General features: G+C 41.4%; 1 protein-coding gene across 2 annotated transcripts in view; it reads left to right on the plus strand.

The window, feature by feature from the left end:
• The window catches only part of taf1c (TATA-box binding protein associated factor, RNA polymerase I subunit C), a 30,007-nt gene extending 12,122 nt beyond the window's left edge, over nucleotides 1-17,885 (plus strand). The window contains exons 8-13 of one of the 2 annotated variants that reach the window (XM_068053037.1): nucleotides 3,929-4,000; nucleotides 5,588-5,723; nucleotides 9,232-9,360; nucleotides 11,150-11,327; nucleotides 14,820-14,957; nucleotides 15,379-17,885. In XM_068053037.1, coding sequence (XP_067909138.1) covers nucleotides 3,929-4,000; nucleotides 5,588-5,723; nucleotides 9,232-9,360; nucleotides 11,150-11,327; nucleotides 14,820-14,957; nucleotides 15,379-16,679 — 1,954 coding nt within the window. In that variant the 3' untranslated portion in view covers nucleotides 16,680-17,885. The remainder of the gene's footprint in view (nucleotides 1-3,928; nucleotides 4,001-5,587; nucleotides 5,724-9,231; nucleotides 9,361-11,149; nucleotides 11,328-14,819; nucleotides 14,958-15,378) is intronic. The other variant, XM_068052955.1, reaches the window with a different exon arrangement.
• Nucleotides 17,886-18,831: the final 946 nt, after the last annotated feature.

Below are 18,831 nucleotides of genomic sequence, written 5' to 3' on the forward strand. Positions count from 1 at the left end.
GATTCACTCCACATGATAACAAGAAACAGCTGAAGACACTGGATACAAAAAAAGCTATGGATCCATCTCCACATCCTGGCAGTAGTACTGAAGAATTGTGCTCCAGAACTACCCGTGCCCTAAGCTGAGCTGTTCCAGTACAGCTACAACACTGGGTGGCCATCAGGAAGAGGCAGAAGTGCAGGAGTTTTCAGGGTGTTGCCATTCTCAAACCAGTACTCAGCATTGGATACTGGTGGGAGTGACGACACCTTGAAGGAGTGCACTCCAGACCTTGGCACTAATGGACAAGACACTGTACAGGGGGAACAGCATAGCACAGAAATAGTTATTATGGAGAGATTCCACAGTTAGGGGGACAGACAGACATTTTTGTAACTGGCATCGTGGGTTCCACGCACTCCCTGATACCAGGGTAAAGGACATCATAGAAAGGGCACAGAATATTTTGCAGGGGGAAGGGATGAGCCAGATCTTGAGGTACATGTTGGTACCAATGGCAAAGAGAGAGAGCAGATATTGAGGTCCTACAGTCAAACATTCAGGAGCTATGGAGGATGTTTAAAAAGTAGGACTTCAAAGGTAGTAATCATTGGATTATTCCCAGTACCATGTGCCATCGAGAGTAGAAATAGGAAGATAGGGAATATCAATGCATAGCTTGAAGCATGGTGCAGGAGGGAAGGCTTCAGATTCTTGGGACATTAGGACAAATTCTGCAGCAGGAGGCACCTATTCAAAAGAGACAGATTGCATCTCAACAGGACTGGGACCCATGTCATCGTGGGGAGGTTCGCTAGTGTGGTTAGAGCGGGTTTAATCTAAATTGGCAGGGAGGTGGGCATCAGGATATAGAAGTAGGAAAGAGGAATAATCGGCATTAATGAGAGAGTGTTGGATAGTACTAGGAAAGAAAGTGGTACCATATTAGGAGCAGACTAAGAAGGACTACAAGGAATACAAAAACAGGTTTGCAATCCATGTATGTAAACGCACAAAGTGTGGTGAATAAAGTTGGTGAGCTACAAGCACAAATAGCCATGTGGGAATATGATGTGGCAATAACGAAAACATAGCTTAAAAATGATGAGGACTAGGTGCTTAATATTCACGAATATAAAGTGTTCAGAAAAATAGCGAGGGGTGAAAAAGGGGGAAGGTAGGCTGGCAGTACTGATTAGGTAAGACATTGTAGTGTTGGAAAGTGAGGATATCCTGTAAGGGACAAGGACAGAATCCATTAGGTTAGAGTTGAAAAGCAAAAAAGGGTTTGATCACTGAGGGTATCCTATAGGCCTCTAAATAGTGAGAGAGCGATAGCAGAACAAATCTGCAGGGAAATCACAGAGATGTGCAAGGACTATACAGTGGTGATATTGGAAGACATTATCCCAATCGATTTTTGGGTAATTAATGTTAAAGGGAAAGGTGGGGGGAGGGATTTCTGAAGTTCAGACGAACTTCCTTGCCCAGTATGTTCTTGGTTCAACTAGGAAGGAGGCATTGCTGGTGCTGGGGAATGAGGGCCAAGTGTGATCATCGTATCATAAGGTTTAGATTAGCAATGGAAAAGTGTAAGGATCTGTCTAAAGTAGAATTTCAGTGGGATGAGAGGGGTTCTAGCAAGGGTAAAATGGAACCAAAGCCTGACAGAAAAATCTGTAACAGAACAGTGGGTGATCGTTTAAGGAAGAAATGTTTCAGATGCAGGGTAGGTATATTCCAACAAGAGTGAAAGGTAAGGGAACCGAAGCCAGAGTTGCTTGGATGATGAGCAAGATAGAAAATATGATGAAACAAAAAATGTGTCTGATGCATGTCAGGTGAATTCTTCAAGTGAGAACCAGGCCAAATACAATAATTTGAGAGGGGACATGAAGAGGAAAATAAGACTGGCAAAGAGAGAATACGAGAATAGAATGGCAATTAACATAAAAGGGCATCCCAAAATCATCTACCGGCATGTAAATAGTAAGCAGGTAGTAAGAGGCAGGGTGGGGCCTACTGGGGACAAAGAGGGTGATATATGCTTGAGGCGTAGGGCAAGGCTAGAATATTTAATAGGTACTTTGCATCGGTGTTTACTAAGGAAGAGGATGCTGACAAAATATTGGTAGAAGCAGAGACAGTAGAGGTAATGGATGGGGTGAAAATTGATAGGCAGGATGGACTGGAAAGGCTGGCTATGCTTAGAGTGGTTAAGTTGCCTGGTCCAGATGGCTTACATCCCAGGTTACTACAGGAAATGAGGGTGGAGATAGGGGAAGGGCTTGCCATAATCTACCAATCTTCCCTGGATACTGGGGAGGTGCCAGAATATTGGAAAGTGGAAAACGTGGCACCCTTATTCAAGAAAGGCTGTGCAGCCATTCCTAGTAACCACAGGCTAGTCAGTTTAACATCAGTGGTGGATAGGGTTTCAGAAACAATAATCAGGGAAAATAATTAACAGGCACTTGGAGAGTTTTCAGTTAATTAAGGATAGCCAGCATGGATTTGTAAAAGGCAGATCATGTTTGGCTAATCTAGTTAAATTTTTTGATGAAGTAACAGAGAGGGTTGATGAAGGGAATACAGAGAATTTTGTCTCAATGGATTTTAAGGAAGTGTTTGGCACAGTACCACATAAAATGGTGGTTAACAAAATTGAGGCTCATAGAATAGGAGGGTCAGTGTCAGCTTGGATAAAAAATAGGCTTAAGGACAGGTAAATGATTGTTTTTTTTGGACTGGAAGATGGTAGGCAGGGTTTTTCCCAAGGGTCAGTGCTAGGACCACTGCTTTTGGACTGGAGGATGGTAGACAGTGGTATTCTCCAAAGGTCAGTGCTAGGACGACTTTTTTGAGATATATATATATTTTACATTTGTCTTGATTGGAACACAGTGTAAAATTTTAAAATTTGCCAATGATACCAAACATGGAGGTGTGGCAAACAGTGAAGATGAAACCAATCAACTGCAACAGGACATAGATAGGCTAGCAGAATGGACAGACTAATGACAGATGGAATTTAATACAGGGAAGTGTCAGGTTATGCATTTTGGCAGAAGGGATAGGGAGAGGCAATATAGACGTAATGGCACAGTTCTAAAGAGTGAATAGGGACAGAAGTTTCTGGGGATTCATGCACATAGATCTTTGAAGGTGGCAGGACATATTGAGAGAGGAGTTAGCGACGAATGTGGGATCATGGGCTTCATAAATAGAGGTATTGAGTAGAAAAGCAGGGAAGTTATGCTGAAGCTTTATAAAGCTCCAGTTAGGCCCCAACTAGAGTATTGTGTCCAGTTCTGGTGGTCACACTTTTTAGGAAGGATGTGAGGGTCCTTGAGAGGGTGCAGAGGAGATTTACTGGATTGGTTCCAGGGGTGAGGGATTTTAGCTCCAAGGGTAGGTTGGAAAAGCTTGTGTTGTTCTCCTTGGAGCAAAGAAGGTTGCGGGGCGATCTGATGGAGGTGTACAAGGTTATGACCGGTTTAGATAAGGTAGACAAAGAATAAGCTATTAGTTGATGGTACAAGGACTAGGGGACACAAATTTAAAGGCTTGGGCAAGAGATGCGGGGGGATGCGCAGATGAACTTTTTTACGCAGTGAGTGGTAATGGCCTGGAACTCACTTTCTACAAGGGTGGTGAAAGCAGAGATGATCAAAGATTTCAAAAGGAAATTGAATGGGCACTTGAGGGAAATAAACTTGCAGGGCTACGGGGATAGAGTGGTGTAATGGGACCGATTGGATTGCTCTATGGAGAGCCTGCATGGACTTGATGGGCCGAATGACGGCCCCCTGTGCCGTAATGACTCTGACTCTAGATACTTGTGGGTGTTGTGTGACTAAAAGAAAGAACTGGTTTTAAGTAATACAAGGTTTTTTAAAAATGCACTGAAATAGTTTAGCTATAAACCTGTCTTTCCTTACTTCAGCCCTCATGTTCCTGGAGAGCTGGTGATTGCCAGTGAGTGTGGAACTGCCTATCTCTGGATTCTGGACAAAGGGTAAATTGCAACTGTACTCTCAAAATTCCTGCATGGCGTAAGATGAAATTTCTATAAATAATATGCTTGATTAAGAAATGCTAGGCAAAACCAAACTTTTATTGAGTTGCAGTTACAGTATGCTTTCATACTTAACCATCTAGTGATGATATATCAGGTTAAAGCTTTACTAGCCAAAAACATTTTGGCAGTGAAGAACAAAGAGTTAGTAGGGTTTTACATCTTGGTCAAATTTAAAATGATTGTAATGGGTAGGAGTGAAGGGTAATGTTGGGTACGGCTAGGCTGTACAAAGTGGTTATTGAAAAGCGTGATTTAGTTGTGTAGCTGGGTTATAATCTGCCAACACAAATTTTTAAGCACCTTTCTTCATTTGCCAAAGATCATTTGTGCATCCTTGGAGAGCAATTATCTGAATCTAACAATATTTGCTTATAAAACAAAATCGCCACGCGTGGTTTTTACATTGAACGCTTTTTTTATCCTACCCAACACATACTCTGTAAAAATGGTCAACATCTGCTTTTTTTAATGAGTGGAATTTGAGAAGGATATTATTTCATGCAGTAGTATATTTTATCAGTCTATTGTGGGATGCAAAAAAAGTCCATCATGCAAAGCATTCTGGTTAAACTGTTCCCATTAACTGATGGTTCAAGGACTAGGAGACACATTGAAGTTTTGGGCAAGAGATGCAGGGGAAATGTGAGGAAGAATTTTTTTTTATGCAGCGAGCATTAATGAACTGGAACTCGCTGCCTACGAGGGTGGTAGAAGCAGCAACGGTCAATGATTTCAAAATGAAATTGGATGGGCACTTGAAGGAAATAAACTTGCAGGGCTATAGGGATCGAGCCGGGGAGCTGACATCGACTCAATGGGCCGAATGGCCGCCTCCTATGCCACAAATTACTCTATGAACTTCAACAATGTAGTATAGGAGAGTCTTTTTGGGGATTATAACTTGGAATGAAATAATACTCCGCATAGGCACCTTCCCAGTCTGACAGTTATTAGTTGTTGCAAACAAGATGCTAAGTAAACAGTCAACTCTGTGGAGTCTTGATTTAATCTAATATTGAAACAAAATAGCCTCTGTAAGTGGTAGTGTGTCAGCCAAGAGTACATTTTTGTTTTTTAAAAAACATTACATGAGCTGCTATCTGTCGAACCTGTAGAAATATTTAATTTGACCTGATCTTGAGGGAGAGCTCAATAATATTGCCCACCTTCCATGTGTTGTTGGCACCTACTCTTGTGGTGTAGCCTTTAAAAAGTGCTGTGGTCGGGGGCACCAAGCTATTTCCTTCCCTTCCCTTTGAGTCAATGTGATGGCCCAGCCTGAGCGATCAAGCAGAGGTATGTTCCCCACTGTTTAAGATGAGGTTACGGGGGCTTGAACCTGAGTCTGTGGAACCTTTAATGTCTTGTAAAGTTTGATATTGTTGTGGCTGTGGAGATGCTGCTAAATGGTACTTGTTTTAAGATTTCTTGTTTGGTAGATAAGTATTTTTTTATTTGCGTCATTCTAAGGGTTCTTTTATCATTAATTTTTATTTTCTTTCTTTTGTTAAAATGCTATCTTAGCCTTCAGAAAATTAGAAAAGAGACTGACAACCTCTACTTCAATGCCCAGTTGCCTTGGAGATGGTGCGATTTCACAGCTCACCCACGGGTCTATATGTATGCTGACAGAACTGGGCTTGATTTAACTGATGTGAGAGTAAGAAATACCAATACTTTTTTTTAAACAGTTTTAGAACTCGTGGAACTTGGGTTTAGGAATATTCTATAATCTTTAGGAAATTATGATTATTGTTTGTTTCCCCATCTTGCCCCACCCCCATTAAAAATGGTGAGGAGTATATTTACAGGTGTTCGCATATGTTATATAATGGAATTTTTTAATGCCCATGCAACAAATGCCTTTGTGGTGATCCTGGACTATATGGACAGTTCTGTGCAGAAATAATTAAAACTTTAACTAGAACCTCAGTCATTGAAAATAGTCATGTCAATATAACAGTAGACGCTGGCAACTGGTTGCGTCAACTAAAATATTCTATTTAGAAAAAATGATAAATCTTTTGTGTAGTTGTTGGGAATTTGGGCTCAATTTTCGTGACCCGTTGGTGACGGGCTGGGATAAGTGACAGCTGGCAAAATGGCAGATGATGGCATCGGGAGGGGAGCCTGACGTCTTAACTGCCGCCATACCATACTGCCAGCAGCAGAAAAGCTGGCTCCTCGCCTACCCACTGGCCAACTGAGCCACTTAAGTGGCCAATTAAGGCCCACTTCCTGCCTCAGTGAGCATTTTTCCCGCATTGTGAGGGCCCACGGTCGTTTGGAGACTGCCTGGTGAAACTTGGCAGCCTCCCAATAGGCTTTGGTCAGGGGTGAAAGGGGAGTCCTCCTTTATGGGCACACCATGGTCCATGGAGGGTCCCCACCCCAATTGCTGGGATCTACCTGTCTGGCCCCGACCACACTTGCCTCTCTTCGAGGGTGCCCCGCCATTGAGGCACCTTCTCTTTGTTGCAGCCTCAGTGGTGGCTAGCAGTAGTGCTGCTGAGCTGCCGTCTCTCTGATTAGGCTTTTGGCTGCTGGGCAGCAGCCCCAGCGGTGGCCAATTAAGCTGGCATCAGCAATATGCCACCCGGGTCCCGCCACTGGCTGAAGTGGGTCCGCTCCCGCTTTCAGCCCCAGTAGTGGGACTTCATCATCAGCCATAAAATTCAGCCCCTTTGGTTTGCCTTAGATGCTTCCTTGGGTTCAGTGGCATTAGTCACTCCTGTGTATGGTCTGAGTGTCTTACTTTGCGGGAGTTGATTCACCTTTGCTTTATACTTACTCACACAATAACACGATATTCGTACCTTTCACACATGTGCTTCTTCGCTGTCTTCATTGGACTTGGTGAGATGAGACCAGATACAAATCATTAAACTCTTTCATTTCATAGTGAGTGAACATACAGAGCAAGGGCTATGATCTGTTTCAAAGAACAAAAAGAACAAAGAACAGTACAGCACAGGAACAGGCCATTCGGCCCTCCAAGCCTGCGCCGATCTTGATGCCTGCCTAAACTAACACCTTCTGCACTTCCAGGGCCCATATCCTTCTATTCCCTCCCTATTCATATATTTGTCAAGATGTCTCTTAAACGTCGCTATCGTATGTGCTTCCACCACCTCCCCTGGCAGCAAGTTCCAGGCACTCACCACCCTCTGTGTAAAAAAAACTTGCCTTGCACATCCCCTCTAAACTTTGCCCCTCGCACCTTAAACCTATGTCCCCTAGTAACTGATGCTTCCACCCTGGGAAAAATCTTCTGACTATCCACTCTGTCCATGCCGCTCATAACTTTGTAAACCTCTATCATGTCGCCCCTCCACCTCCGTCGTTCCAGTGAAAACAATCCGAGTTTATCCAACCTCTCCTCATAGCTAATGCCCTCCAGACCAGGCAACATCCTGGTAAACCTCCTCTGTACCCCTGTACTCTCTCCAAAGCCTCCACGTCCTTCTGGTAGTGTGGCGACCAGAATTGCACGCAATATTCTAAGTGTGGCCTAACTAAGGTTCTGTACAGCTGCAACATGACTTGCCAATTTTTATACTCTATGCCCCGACCGATGAAGGCAAGCATGCCGTATGCCTTCTTGACTACCTTATCCACCTGCGTTGCCACTTTCAGTGACCTGTGGACCTGTACGCCCAGACCTCTCTGCCTGTCAATACTCCTAAGGGTTTTGCCATTTACTGTATACCTCCCACCTGCATTAGACCTTCCAAAATGCATTACCTCACATTTGTCCGGATTAAACTCCATCTGCCATTTCTCCGCCCAAGTCTCCAACCGATCTATATCCTGCTGTATCCTCTGACAATCCTCATCATTATCCGCAACTCCACCAACCTTTGTGTCGTCCGCAAACTTACTAATCAGACCAGCTACATTTTCCTCCAAATCATTTATATATACTACAAACAGCAAAGGTCCCAGCACTGATCCCTGCGGAACACCACTAGTCACATCCCTCCATTCAGAAAAATACCCATCCACTGTTACCCTCTGTCTTCTGTGACTGAGCCAGTTCTGTATCCATCTTGCCAGCTCACCTCTGATCTCATGTGACTTCACCTTTTGCACCCGTCTGCCATGCAGGACCTTGTCATAGGCTTTACTAAAGTCCATATAGACAACATCCACCGCCCTTCCCTCATCACTCATCTTCGTCACTTCCTCATAAAACTCAATCAAATTAGTAAGACACGACCTCTCCTTCACAAAACCATGCTGTCTCTCGCTAATAAGTTTGTTTATTTCCAAATGGGAGTAAATCCTGTCCCGAAGAATCCTCTCTAATAGTTTCCCTACCACTGACGTAAGGCTCACCAGCCTATAATTTCCTGGATTATCCTTACCACCCTTCTTAAACAAAGGAACAACATTGGCTATTCTCCAGTCCTCTGGGACCTCACCTGTAGCCAATGAGGATGCAAAGATTTCTGTCAAGGCCCCAGCAATTTCTTCCCTTGCCTCCCTCAGTATTCTAGGGTAGATCCCATCAGGCCCTGGGGACTTATCTACCTTAATGCTTTGCAAGACACCCAACACCTCCTCCTTTTTGATAATGAGATGACCCAGAATATCTACACTCCCTTCCCTAGACTCATCATCCACCAAGTCCTTCTCCTTGGTGAATACGGATGCAAAGTACTCATTTAGCACCTCGCCCATTTCCTCTGGCTCCACGCATAGATTCCCATCTCTGTCCTTGAGTGGGCCAACCCTTTCCCTGGTTACCCACTTGCTCTTTATATATGTATAAAAAGCCATGGGATTTTCCTTAATCCTGTTTGCCAATGACTTTTCATGACCCCTTTTAGCCCTCCTAACTCCTTGCTTAAGTTCCTTCCTACTGTCACTTAATTCAAGCAGTTTATTTGATTTTGTGTAATACAGTGTAACAAATGTTCTACACTAGGTGCCTTTTTTAAACTTGAGAGTACACTGCTTTAAAAACACTATTAAAAATGTTTTTTTTCTAAATCTTTTCTGTGGAAATGCTTTTTAAATGCTGAGATATGTCCACTCTGCACCATCTTTTTTTTGTAATCACAATATTTTATTACTATCTGTGTGCTAATACCTCAGTGCTGGATAATGCACACAGTCTGAATACAATTTTCTGATTCTAAACTTTTTAAAATACGCACTTTTAGGCTGGTGAGACCTGTAACCTAACCTTGTTTAAGATAGGAGCAGCTGCTGACTGCCAAAAAGGGGAACGTGTGATTCTTCCCAAACATCTACGAGATGTAAATCCATACCATCATCTTATTACCACCCAGGTTCGTGCCCTTTAATCCTTTGTGTTTCTAATTACGTGATTTGGTTTGCTTACTTGGTAGTCCATTTAATAAAAATGAAATGAGTGAACAAATGAGTTCACCAGGACATGGGTCCATCATCTTCCATTCATTACTGAGGCAGTGCTACGTTGTCTGAGTTACGGTTGTGTGGATGAGACTTTAAACCAAACTCCTGTGTGCCAGTTCAACTGATATTAAGAGGAAGAATGAGTTCTGGTATCCTGACCAACATTCCTCCCTCCCCACTTAAAAAAGCAGACTGACTGGCTATTTATCTCATTTGATAGTGAGCTTTTTGGTATGCAAATTGGCTGAGTCTGTCGACAAAAGAGTAACTACATATTAAAATTAACTCATTAGTTTTGAAGCACTTTCACATATCCTGAGGCTGTCCTAAGAGACTATATGAATTTTCTTTTCTTCTTTCCAATTAGCTTCTTTGAAACCCTTTTTCTCACACTTTGTGTGTGTGTGTGCGCACACATACTTTTCCTCCTTTTGCTATCTGTACTTTGTACTTTGGAGCTAAGGGATGTTGCAGAAAGTTCTTCAAGTTGGGGAAGGAGAAAATGAACAAAATTTATTTTTTCAGAATCGCAGGTTCAAGTCCAGCTATCGGTTCTAAGTGTACACTGTAATTCAACTGCAGTTCACTTCTGAATTTGAACCAGTTTTCTTTTGCTTAAATGCCTAGTTCTAATTTTATATAGCTCTTCATGATAGCACATTGGTAGTACACCCATATGGCATGATACAAAGCAGGCAGGTACCTTATTTGGTTCCCTCAACTGTGAGGTAACTGGTGCAGACAGTTTAATTGGTTTCTGTATCCAAAGACTAGGAAAGAGTAAAAATGAGCTGGAATTCTCTATCCTATAATCCAGGTGGGAACAATTTAAGGTTAATCTGTCACACTCCACAGGTGTCTACTAACATTTTTATTGAGGTTTACCCATGAAAATAGTCACCTAGTCAATGTATTAGAGGGTGGCTGATACCAGTAGACTTTGCTCCAAGATGGGTCAGTGGCTTGACTGGAGAGAAGAAAATGAGTGCATACAATCCAAAAAAGATTTCTTTGTGGTCTTTTTGGGTCTGTGGCCTGCCTTTATGAAGTCATGATCTGAACATAAAATAAGAAATAGGAGTAGGCCATTTGACTCCTCAAGCCTGCTTCACCATTCAATAAAATCATGGCTGATCTGATTGTGGCCTCAACGCTATTTTCCTGCCTGTACCCCATAACCCTTGACTCTCTTGTAGGTCAAAATTCTGTCTAGATCAGCCTTGAATATATTCAATGACCCAACCTCCACTGCTCTCTGGGGTAGAAAATTCCAAAAATTAATGATCCTTTGAGAGAAAATATTTCTCCTCATCTCTATCTAAAATGCAAGACCCCTTATTTGGAAACAGAGCCCTCAGTTCTAGATTCGTCCACGAGGGGAAACATGCATTCCGCATCTACCCTGTCAAGCCCCCTCAGAGTCTTGTATGTTTCTTCTAATCTCCAATGAGTATAGGCCCAACCTGCTCAACCTTTCCTCATAAGGCAATCCCTTCATCCCAGGAATCAGCCGAGTGAGCCTTCTCTGAACTGCCTCCAGTGCAACCATATCCTTCCTTATATAAGGAGACCAAAACTTTACGCAATGCTCTAGTTTTAAAATCTTGTACCAAATTGTGAAATCTTTGAAAGATTTGAAATTAATATGCAATAATGATTGGTGCTTGATTACTAAATGAATATTTTATTTTTCAAATATAGTATTCTGCCTACATTGTAGATGAGCGATTCCCTACTGTGCCTGTTCTAAAGTGGGTCCACATGCTGGAGTCACCACCAATGTTTGCACAAGTTGCATGTGGGGCAGCAAGGAACAGAACAAACAAAATTGTCCTGGGGACTCAACGTACTCAGGAAGTGTTGCTTCTGCAATATTCAGGTGACTGGTAACTTCCAACTAATGATAGAAGTTAGTGAGATTGTGTGTTTGGCTACTCCATAATACTGAGGGTGATAATGAATCAGGAGAAATATAGCATATTTTGGGGAGTATGGAGGATGCAGGGTGGTTGGTTTTGGAGTGAGGAAATAAACAGAGCCCCCAGAATTCTGGATAACTTGTGGCAACTCCAAACAACTTTCTGCACAATAACAATCTATTATTAAGGAGATTATAGTGGGGCACTTAGAAAATCTCAATGTAATCAGGCAGAGTCAACAGAGTTTTATGAAGGGGAAATCATGTTTGACTAACTTATTTGAGTTCTTTGAGGAAGTAACAAACAATGTGGATAAAGTGGAACCTGTGGATGTGCAATACTTGGATTACCAGAAGGCATTTGACAAGGGGCCACATCAAAGGTTACTAAGCAAAATAAGAGTTCATGGCATTGGAGTAACATGAGCATGGATAGAGAATTGGTTAGCTAACAGGAAACAGAGAGTAGGCATAAATGGGTCATTTTTGGGTTGGCAAGATGCGATGAGTGGAGTGCCACAGGGATCAGTGCTGGACCTCAACTATTTACAATTTATATCAATGACTTGGATGAAGGGACTGAATGTATGGTTGCTAAATTTGCTGATGACACAAAGATAGGTAGGAAGTAAGCTGTGAAGAGGACATAAGGATTCTGCAAAGGGATATAGATAGGTTTAGTGAGTGGGTAAAAATTTGGCAAATGGAGTATAATGTGGGAAAATGTGAACTTATCCACTTTGGCAGGAAGAATAGTAAAGCAGCATATTATTTAAATGGAGAGAGATTGCAGAACTGAGGTACAGAGGGATCTGGGTGTCCTGGTACATGAATCACAAAGTTGGTATGCAGATACAGCAAGTGATTAGGAAGTGAACTATAAAAACATAGAAAATAGGAGCAGGAGTAGGCCCTTCAAGCCTGCTGCACTATTCATTATGATCATGGCTGATCATCCAACTCAGTAACCTGTTCCCACTTTCTCCCCATATCCTTGAATCCCTTTTGCCCCAAGAGCTATATATAACTCCTTCTTGAAAACATACAATGTTTTGGCCTCAACTGCTTTCTGTGGTAGTGAATTCCACAGGCTCACCACTCTCTGGGTGAAGTAATTTCTCCTCCACTCAGTTCTGAAAGGTTTACCCCGTATCCTTAGACGATGACCCCTGGTTCTGGACTCCCCCACCATCAGGAACATCCTTCCTGCATCTATCCTGTAAAGTCCTGTTAAAATTTTATAGGTTTCTGTGAGATCCCCCCTCACTCTTGAACTCCAGCGAATATAATCCTAACCGACTCAATCTCTCCTCATACGTCAGTCCCGCCATCCCAGAAATCAGTTTGGTAAACCTTCACTGCACTCCCTCTATCGCAAGAACATCCGTCCCCAGTGACACAAAGAGAGGTAAATGATAATTGCCATTACCGAAACATAGTTACAAGGAGATCAAGATTAGGAAATTAATATTCCAGGGTACATAATATTTCAGAGAGACGGACAGAATGGCAAAGGAGGAGAGGTAGCCCTGATAGTAAAGGATGACATAAGGACCTTAAGAAGGGATCTGGCCTCAGAAAATCATTAAGTAGAATCAGTTTGGATGGAAATTAGGAATAGCAGGCGTCAGAAAATATAAGTAAAATACTGCAGGTGCTGGAAATCTGAGCTAAAAACAAGAAATGCTGGAAATACTCAGCAGGTCTGGCAGCATCTGTGGAGAGAGAAGCAGAGTTAACGTTTCAGGTCAGTGACCCTTCTTCAGAACTGGTGTCAGAAGGAGTCAGAAAACGCTGGTGGGAGTAGTTTGCAGGCCCCCTCACAGTAGGGTACAGCAGGCTATTAGGAAGGCAAATGGAATGTTGGCCTTTAATACAAGGGGATTGGAGTACAGGAATAAAGAGGTCTTAATAAAATTGTACAAGGCTTTGGTGTGAGACGGCACCTGGAATACTGTGTGCAGTTTTGGTCTCCACATTTAAGAAAGGATATACCTGCACTGAAGGCAGTGCAGTGAAGATTTACTGAGTTGGTCCCTGGAATGAGGGGGTTGTCCTATGATGAGAGACTGAATAAATTAGGTCTATATTTTCTGGAGTTTATAAGATTGAGAGGTGATCTAATTGAGACATACAAGGTTCTGAAAGAGCTTGAAGGGTAGAAGCTGAGAGATTGTTTCTCTTCCCCAGAGAATGGTGGAGGCAGGGTCATTGAATATTTTTAAGGCAGAGGTAGATAAATTCTTGACTAACGAGAGGCGAAGGTAGCGGGGGTAGGTGGGAAAGTGGAGTCGAGGCCACAATCAGATCAGCCATGATCTTCAATGGAGGAGCAGGCTCGAAGGGGCCAAATGGCCTCCTCCTGCTCCTAATTTGTATGTTCATATGTAACAGTGTATATTGTGTGGCAGATCTATCCAGGTTTTGGAGAAATATTTTAAGTACAGTATATAAAAGTGTTAAACTTTGAGGAAATTCTGCATTTTAAACTGATTTAAACAAAAGCACAAGGGAAGTAGAGGGATTGCGAGGTGGTAAAAAGGTAGACTTGAATGAGCAAGGCATAGAGGGATATGGAATTAATGCAGGCAGGTGGGATTAGTATAGATTGGTATTATGGGCGGCATGAATGCGATGGGCCGAAGGGCCTGTTTCTATGCTGTACGACTCTATGACTATGACTAAAGTGTCATCAGCATATATGTAGAAACTGACCCAATGTTGCCAAGGGATTGGTTGTAGATGACGAAGAGCAGGGGACCAAAAATGGGTCTTGGGGGAACCCCGAAGATGACAATGAAGAGATGTGAAGAGAAGCCATAGCTAGAGGTGCTTTGGCTCATTGGCCTGGATTTTGTAGTCAGCAGTGAAGCAAGGGCACTTGCTACTGTCCTCTCAGAAAGCTATGCTGAGAGATTTAGCGATCTCTGTGGCAAGAACTTTAACTTTCTTGATGTACAGTTCATTGTAGCGCAGTTTAATGTGCATTCCTAGCCTCGAGCTGCAGTGATAACTTCAAGCTGTCCAAGCAGCCAATCACATTAAATAATTCTCAAAGCCAACCAGGAAATGAAAAGCACAAATAATCATCTCACATTTAAAATTTTTTTACAGAGGGTGAAATAAAATTTGGACATGGGGTTAAAGTGGAAGCTGAAATATCATGAACAAACTTTTAAAAAGTTTTTTAAATTATTTAAAAACTCTAGTTTAAAAAAATCTAGTCATTAATGGAGACATTTAACAACATTCTACAAAAATAAAATTATTTTTGCAGGGCCAGGTTGGTTAAGTAATTATTACTCAGGATCACTGTTAAAAACCCAGTTACACATCATTGACAGTTCACCATCAAAAACCCTCCAAATTCTGGGCCAATTATGTGGCAAAGCAGGAATGTGATTTTATCTAAGAACTGCTGAATTTCACCAAAACCTTTATAACATTTGTTAGGGGGAATGCAGCTTCCTTGCCAGTCATTTGGTCCACCACAAAAACTCTCCAGTATTTATGATATGATGCAGCACCTACCAGTCAGGTTACCCCAGCATTATGAAGAGGTTGGTGAGAGACTCCACTCTGCGGGGGCAGGTGAGATTTTTTTTTAAAGATATTACTGAAACAGTCCAATAACTGGCACAGCTGCTACAAACATAAGATGTATTTACCAGTTTGCAATTACAGATTCATATAATTTTAAAATAAGTATCAAGATGAAAAATATGTTTATGCAATTCTGAGAGATTTTTTCTTTATAATACTTGTATTGGGATGGTGAAAAGCTATGTTACACTTTCATGTACCACTGGCTGTGTCATGGAAAACCAAGTAGTTGCTGTGTCACCAGGGAGGTACCTAGCCGAATAAACAGTTTTGCAATCCAACATCCCTAATACATGGGTATTTATGCAATTTGAGATTGTGGGATAGGTCTAATTTAAATTTATAATTTAGTGTATGTTCTTCAGAGTGAATTCGAAAGGAGGAAAAACACCTTGTTTTTATTCTACAGGACTTGCAACACTTTACCATTGTCGTGGCAAAAAGTCCCTGTCTGTGTTTCAGCTCTCTGCAGTGGGAGACCTATTTTACCAGATGTTAATTCATAAGAACTCATCTGCCAATAGAAAAAACAAGTCAAGAGCTAGGGTTGGAAATGATCATGAACCAAATAACTCCATTTTGAGCAAAGAGGTACAATCAATAAATCACTATATAGAACCTCTGGATGGAGGAGCAGAAGATTTGGCACAAGGAGAATGTGAAAGACAGGAAGAAAACTGTTCACTAAACGGAGTAGATGAACAAAGATTCCAGTCATCGATCAAGCAAGGTATTAATAAACCTTCAACACCCAGTTGTGCTGCTCTTGCCACGTGTCGAAGGTGGATGAACTCATTTTTAAAAAAACGTAAGTTTCAAAGTGGCTCTGAAATGCTCCACAAACGTACTGTCTTCAGTACAAAGCGTCTATTTTCCTGTAAAAGGTTTAAGAAGGGCAAAGAATCAAATGATACATACAGAGAAGTGTGGGATAAAATGAATACAATTATGGAGAAGAAGGAAGTGCTTTGTCACAGTACTTTTCCAATACTGGATCCTGTTAGTGTTCCAGATCCTGTGGATTCCTCAATGTGGAGAGATGAGCTAAGTGAAAGACTTACAGCAGCATGGGAGGGGAAGTGGAGTGAGTGGTGGGAAGAGAAGCTAGGCATGAACCGAGACAAGAAAATCCAAGCTTTGCGCGCAAAAAGACGACGTCAGAAGTTAGCCCGAGCAAGAGAACGAAGCGAGCTTTCGGGCAGCTTCACATCCTCAGTGTCTGGTTTGTCTGACTTCAGTGATTTTTCAGGTTGGAGTAGATCCTCTGTGGTGGATTCAGAACACAGTGATTATTTGTCTGGTACAGAAAGTAATGTTGTATCCAATAAATCAACTGAAGGAGATCAATCAATTGGGACAGTTACTGAAGAGCCTGGACAAGAAAGGGAAGCCCATTCCAATGTGTCTCTAGCAAAACAAAGCCAGACACCAACACAAATCTTTTCACAAGAAATGCGAGTAATCAATATTCCCAAGGAACGAAAAAGAATCCTTCAGAATTACTTGGCTGCACTGGAAGATTATCCACCCCAAGCTTCTCAAGAGGATGACGGAATAACCTGGCCATTACCATTAGCTTCTTCCACACAGATGTCTTTTGCTGAACCTTCACAAGTGGCATCTACTTGTGAAATGTCCAGGCGACCATCCTCTCAGAGTCAGCTTGGAGCATCTCAGTCAAAAAAGAAAAGGGCCAGTATGGGATTTTAAGAATTTTATGTCATATGTGTTGATTCATTATTTTGGAAAGAATTACCTTCCTTACAACTGAACAGTATTTGCAAGATTGTTAATTCCTGTATGTAAGTTCCCAGTGCAAAATTGATCTAATTTTCACTTGGACCTCAATGTTTGCCTTTATATGTGTTAAATTTATACTAAAAGAACATATATTTATTTATACAAAGAAATGTTTAAAAAAAGGTGTTTCAGGTTTTTCTTTAGTTATATGTTTGGCATGTCATCTGAATGTTATTTTTCATCATGATAAAGCACACAAAATTGGAAAATGAATATTTTATAAAATGTGAAATATATATGCAAGTGCAAACTGTCTTCCCTTGTTTATTATATTCAAAAATTGTCTCCTACTTTGCAGTTAAACTATTTAATCAAAGGTATGACTAAGTTTGATTTGTTACTTTTGATATCTGTAGCTGGTGTTCTGTGCAAGTAATTACAATTCTTAAGAAAGTAAATTTGAAATATCTGCCACATTATTGAATGAATATATGTGTATGTTATATGTAAATGTTGATGTGTAGGCCAGGGCTTGGAGTGTTATTACTAGATTTGTTTTTAAAACCAGGAATCATTGAATATCTATAACACTTTATATGTCTCAACCATTCAAAATCATTTTACATACAACACATTGGCTGCTACATTTGCCTACATAATACAACCTTCAGACAGTGCTATGAGAATTTTAACATGCACTACTGGAGAAGATGTCAGGCCCTCTGAGGGAGGGCACTGCTGACAGTGCAGCACACCCTCCATATTGAAGTCAGGCTGAAATTTACATTAAGGTTCTGTATTGAGGCTTGAATGCACAACCATCTGACTCTTAATCATGCTGATATTCGAATGCCAGCTATGCTGTGAAGTTGTTCCTGGAGTCTTAACCAATGATGAAAAAACATTGATGAATGCCCTAGCAGACACTATTTGGTTGGAGTTATACTCCATTTGGCACCAAGCCAAAACCAGATGATATGGGCTTCTGTAGGAGTTCTTGCACAACTGGTATTCTAGAATCAGATCGGGATCCCACTTGGAGTTATGCTGGTACTTCATTATTGTTACTTGAAACCATTTTGAACTAATATAAAATTACATTTTTAAAGCAAGGGACCTAGAGTTAAAAATGCAGGGAGTGAGAGTTTGAGCTGTAAATTTTCTAAATCCCCTGATTGATCAACTGGCTAAGGTTTGATTTTCCCCAGTTGTGCTTAGTTAACTGATCTCAGGCAGGGTGCCAGTACAAGTTCTACAATTGACATCGGTGCATCTAGATGTTGGAGGTGGGGGGGAGGGGCAAGGGTTCTTACAAGTGATTGCTATCTGGTGATTCTGCTGGAAGGGCATGTGTACAGACGTCAAGTAAGGGCAGGATTGGTTCCGCTGTACTGCTTCTTGAAGTAAAGAACCCTCCGGATCCTTAGAGTCTAGACTTGCACATGCATACTGGCAAAGTACTAGAGAGAGCTTGGTAGCCATGAAACTATACTTCAGTTAGTCAACATCTTCAGGACAAGGGGAAAAAACACAATGTAAATATTGCAAAAGCTGATATATATTCCTGCAGATTGTTATGCAGTCAACACATGTACAACCATGAAACAAAGTAAACCAGGAGCTAATACATTTCTTAATTTTCTTTTAAGCTCTGTACTAAATCACTAGAATGCATGTTACTTTGAGACATGCTTTTTACTCAATAGCAAAGGCATGCTGTTATTTGATTTCAGTTATTTTTCTTCTACCAACTATCTGTCACGTGCTTTGTCATCACAAGTATGGCTATTCAGCCAATCTTAATGCAGCCATCCAGAAAGATTCTGCACTGTAGGAACCCCATTGTTGTGTGTAATTTTCTTAAATAATTCAAGTATTTTTTCTTCCTCTACTGTCTGGAAACTATTCTAATTATTGATCATTCTTTGTAGTAAGAACTTTGATACTAGTTCTAAATATATATTTTATTAATTTGAACCTTTGTCCTCTTGTCCTACCATTGCAGTTTAATTCAAAGCAGCATTCTGGGTTTATTCTTTCCATTTTCTTAACTGTCTTAACTACCACTCAGACATCCCTTTCCAGGAGAAAAAAGTCCCAGGTTTCTCCAGTCTTTCCTTAT

Source organism: Heterodontus francisci, chromosome 1 (genome assembly GCF_036365525.1).
Source record: "Heterodontus francisci isolate sHetFra1 chromosome 1, sHetFra1.hap1, whole genome shotgun sequence".
In the NCBI taxonomy this organism is placed as follows: domain Eukaryota; kingdom Metazoa; phylum Chordata; class Chondrichthyes; order Heterodontiformes; family Heterodontidae; genus Heterodontus; species Heterodontus francisci.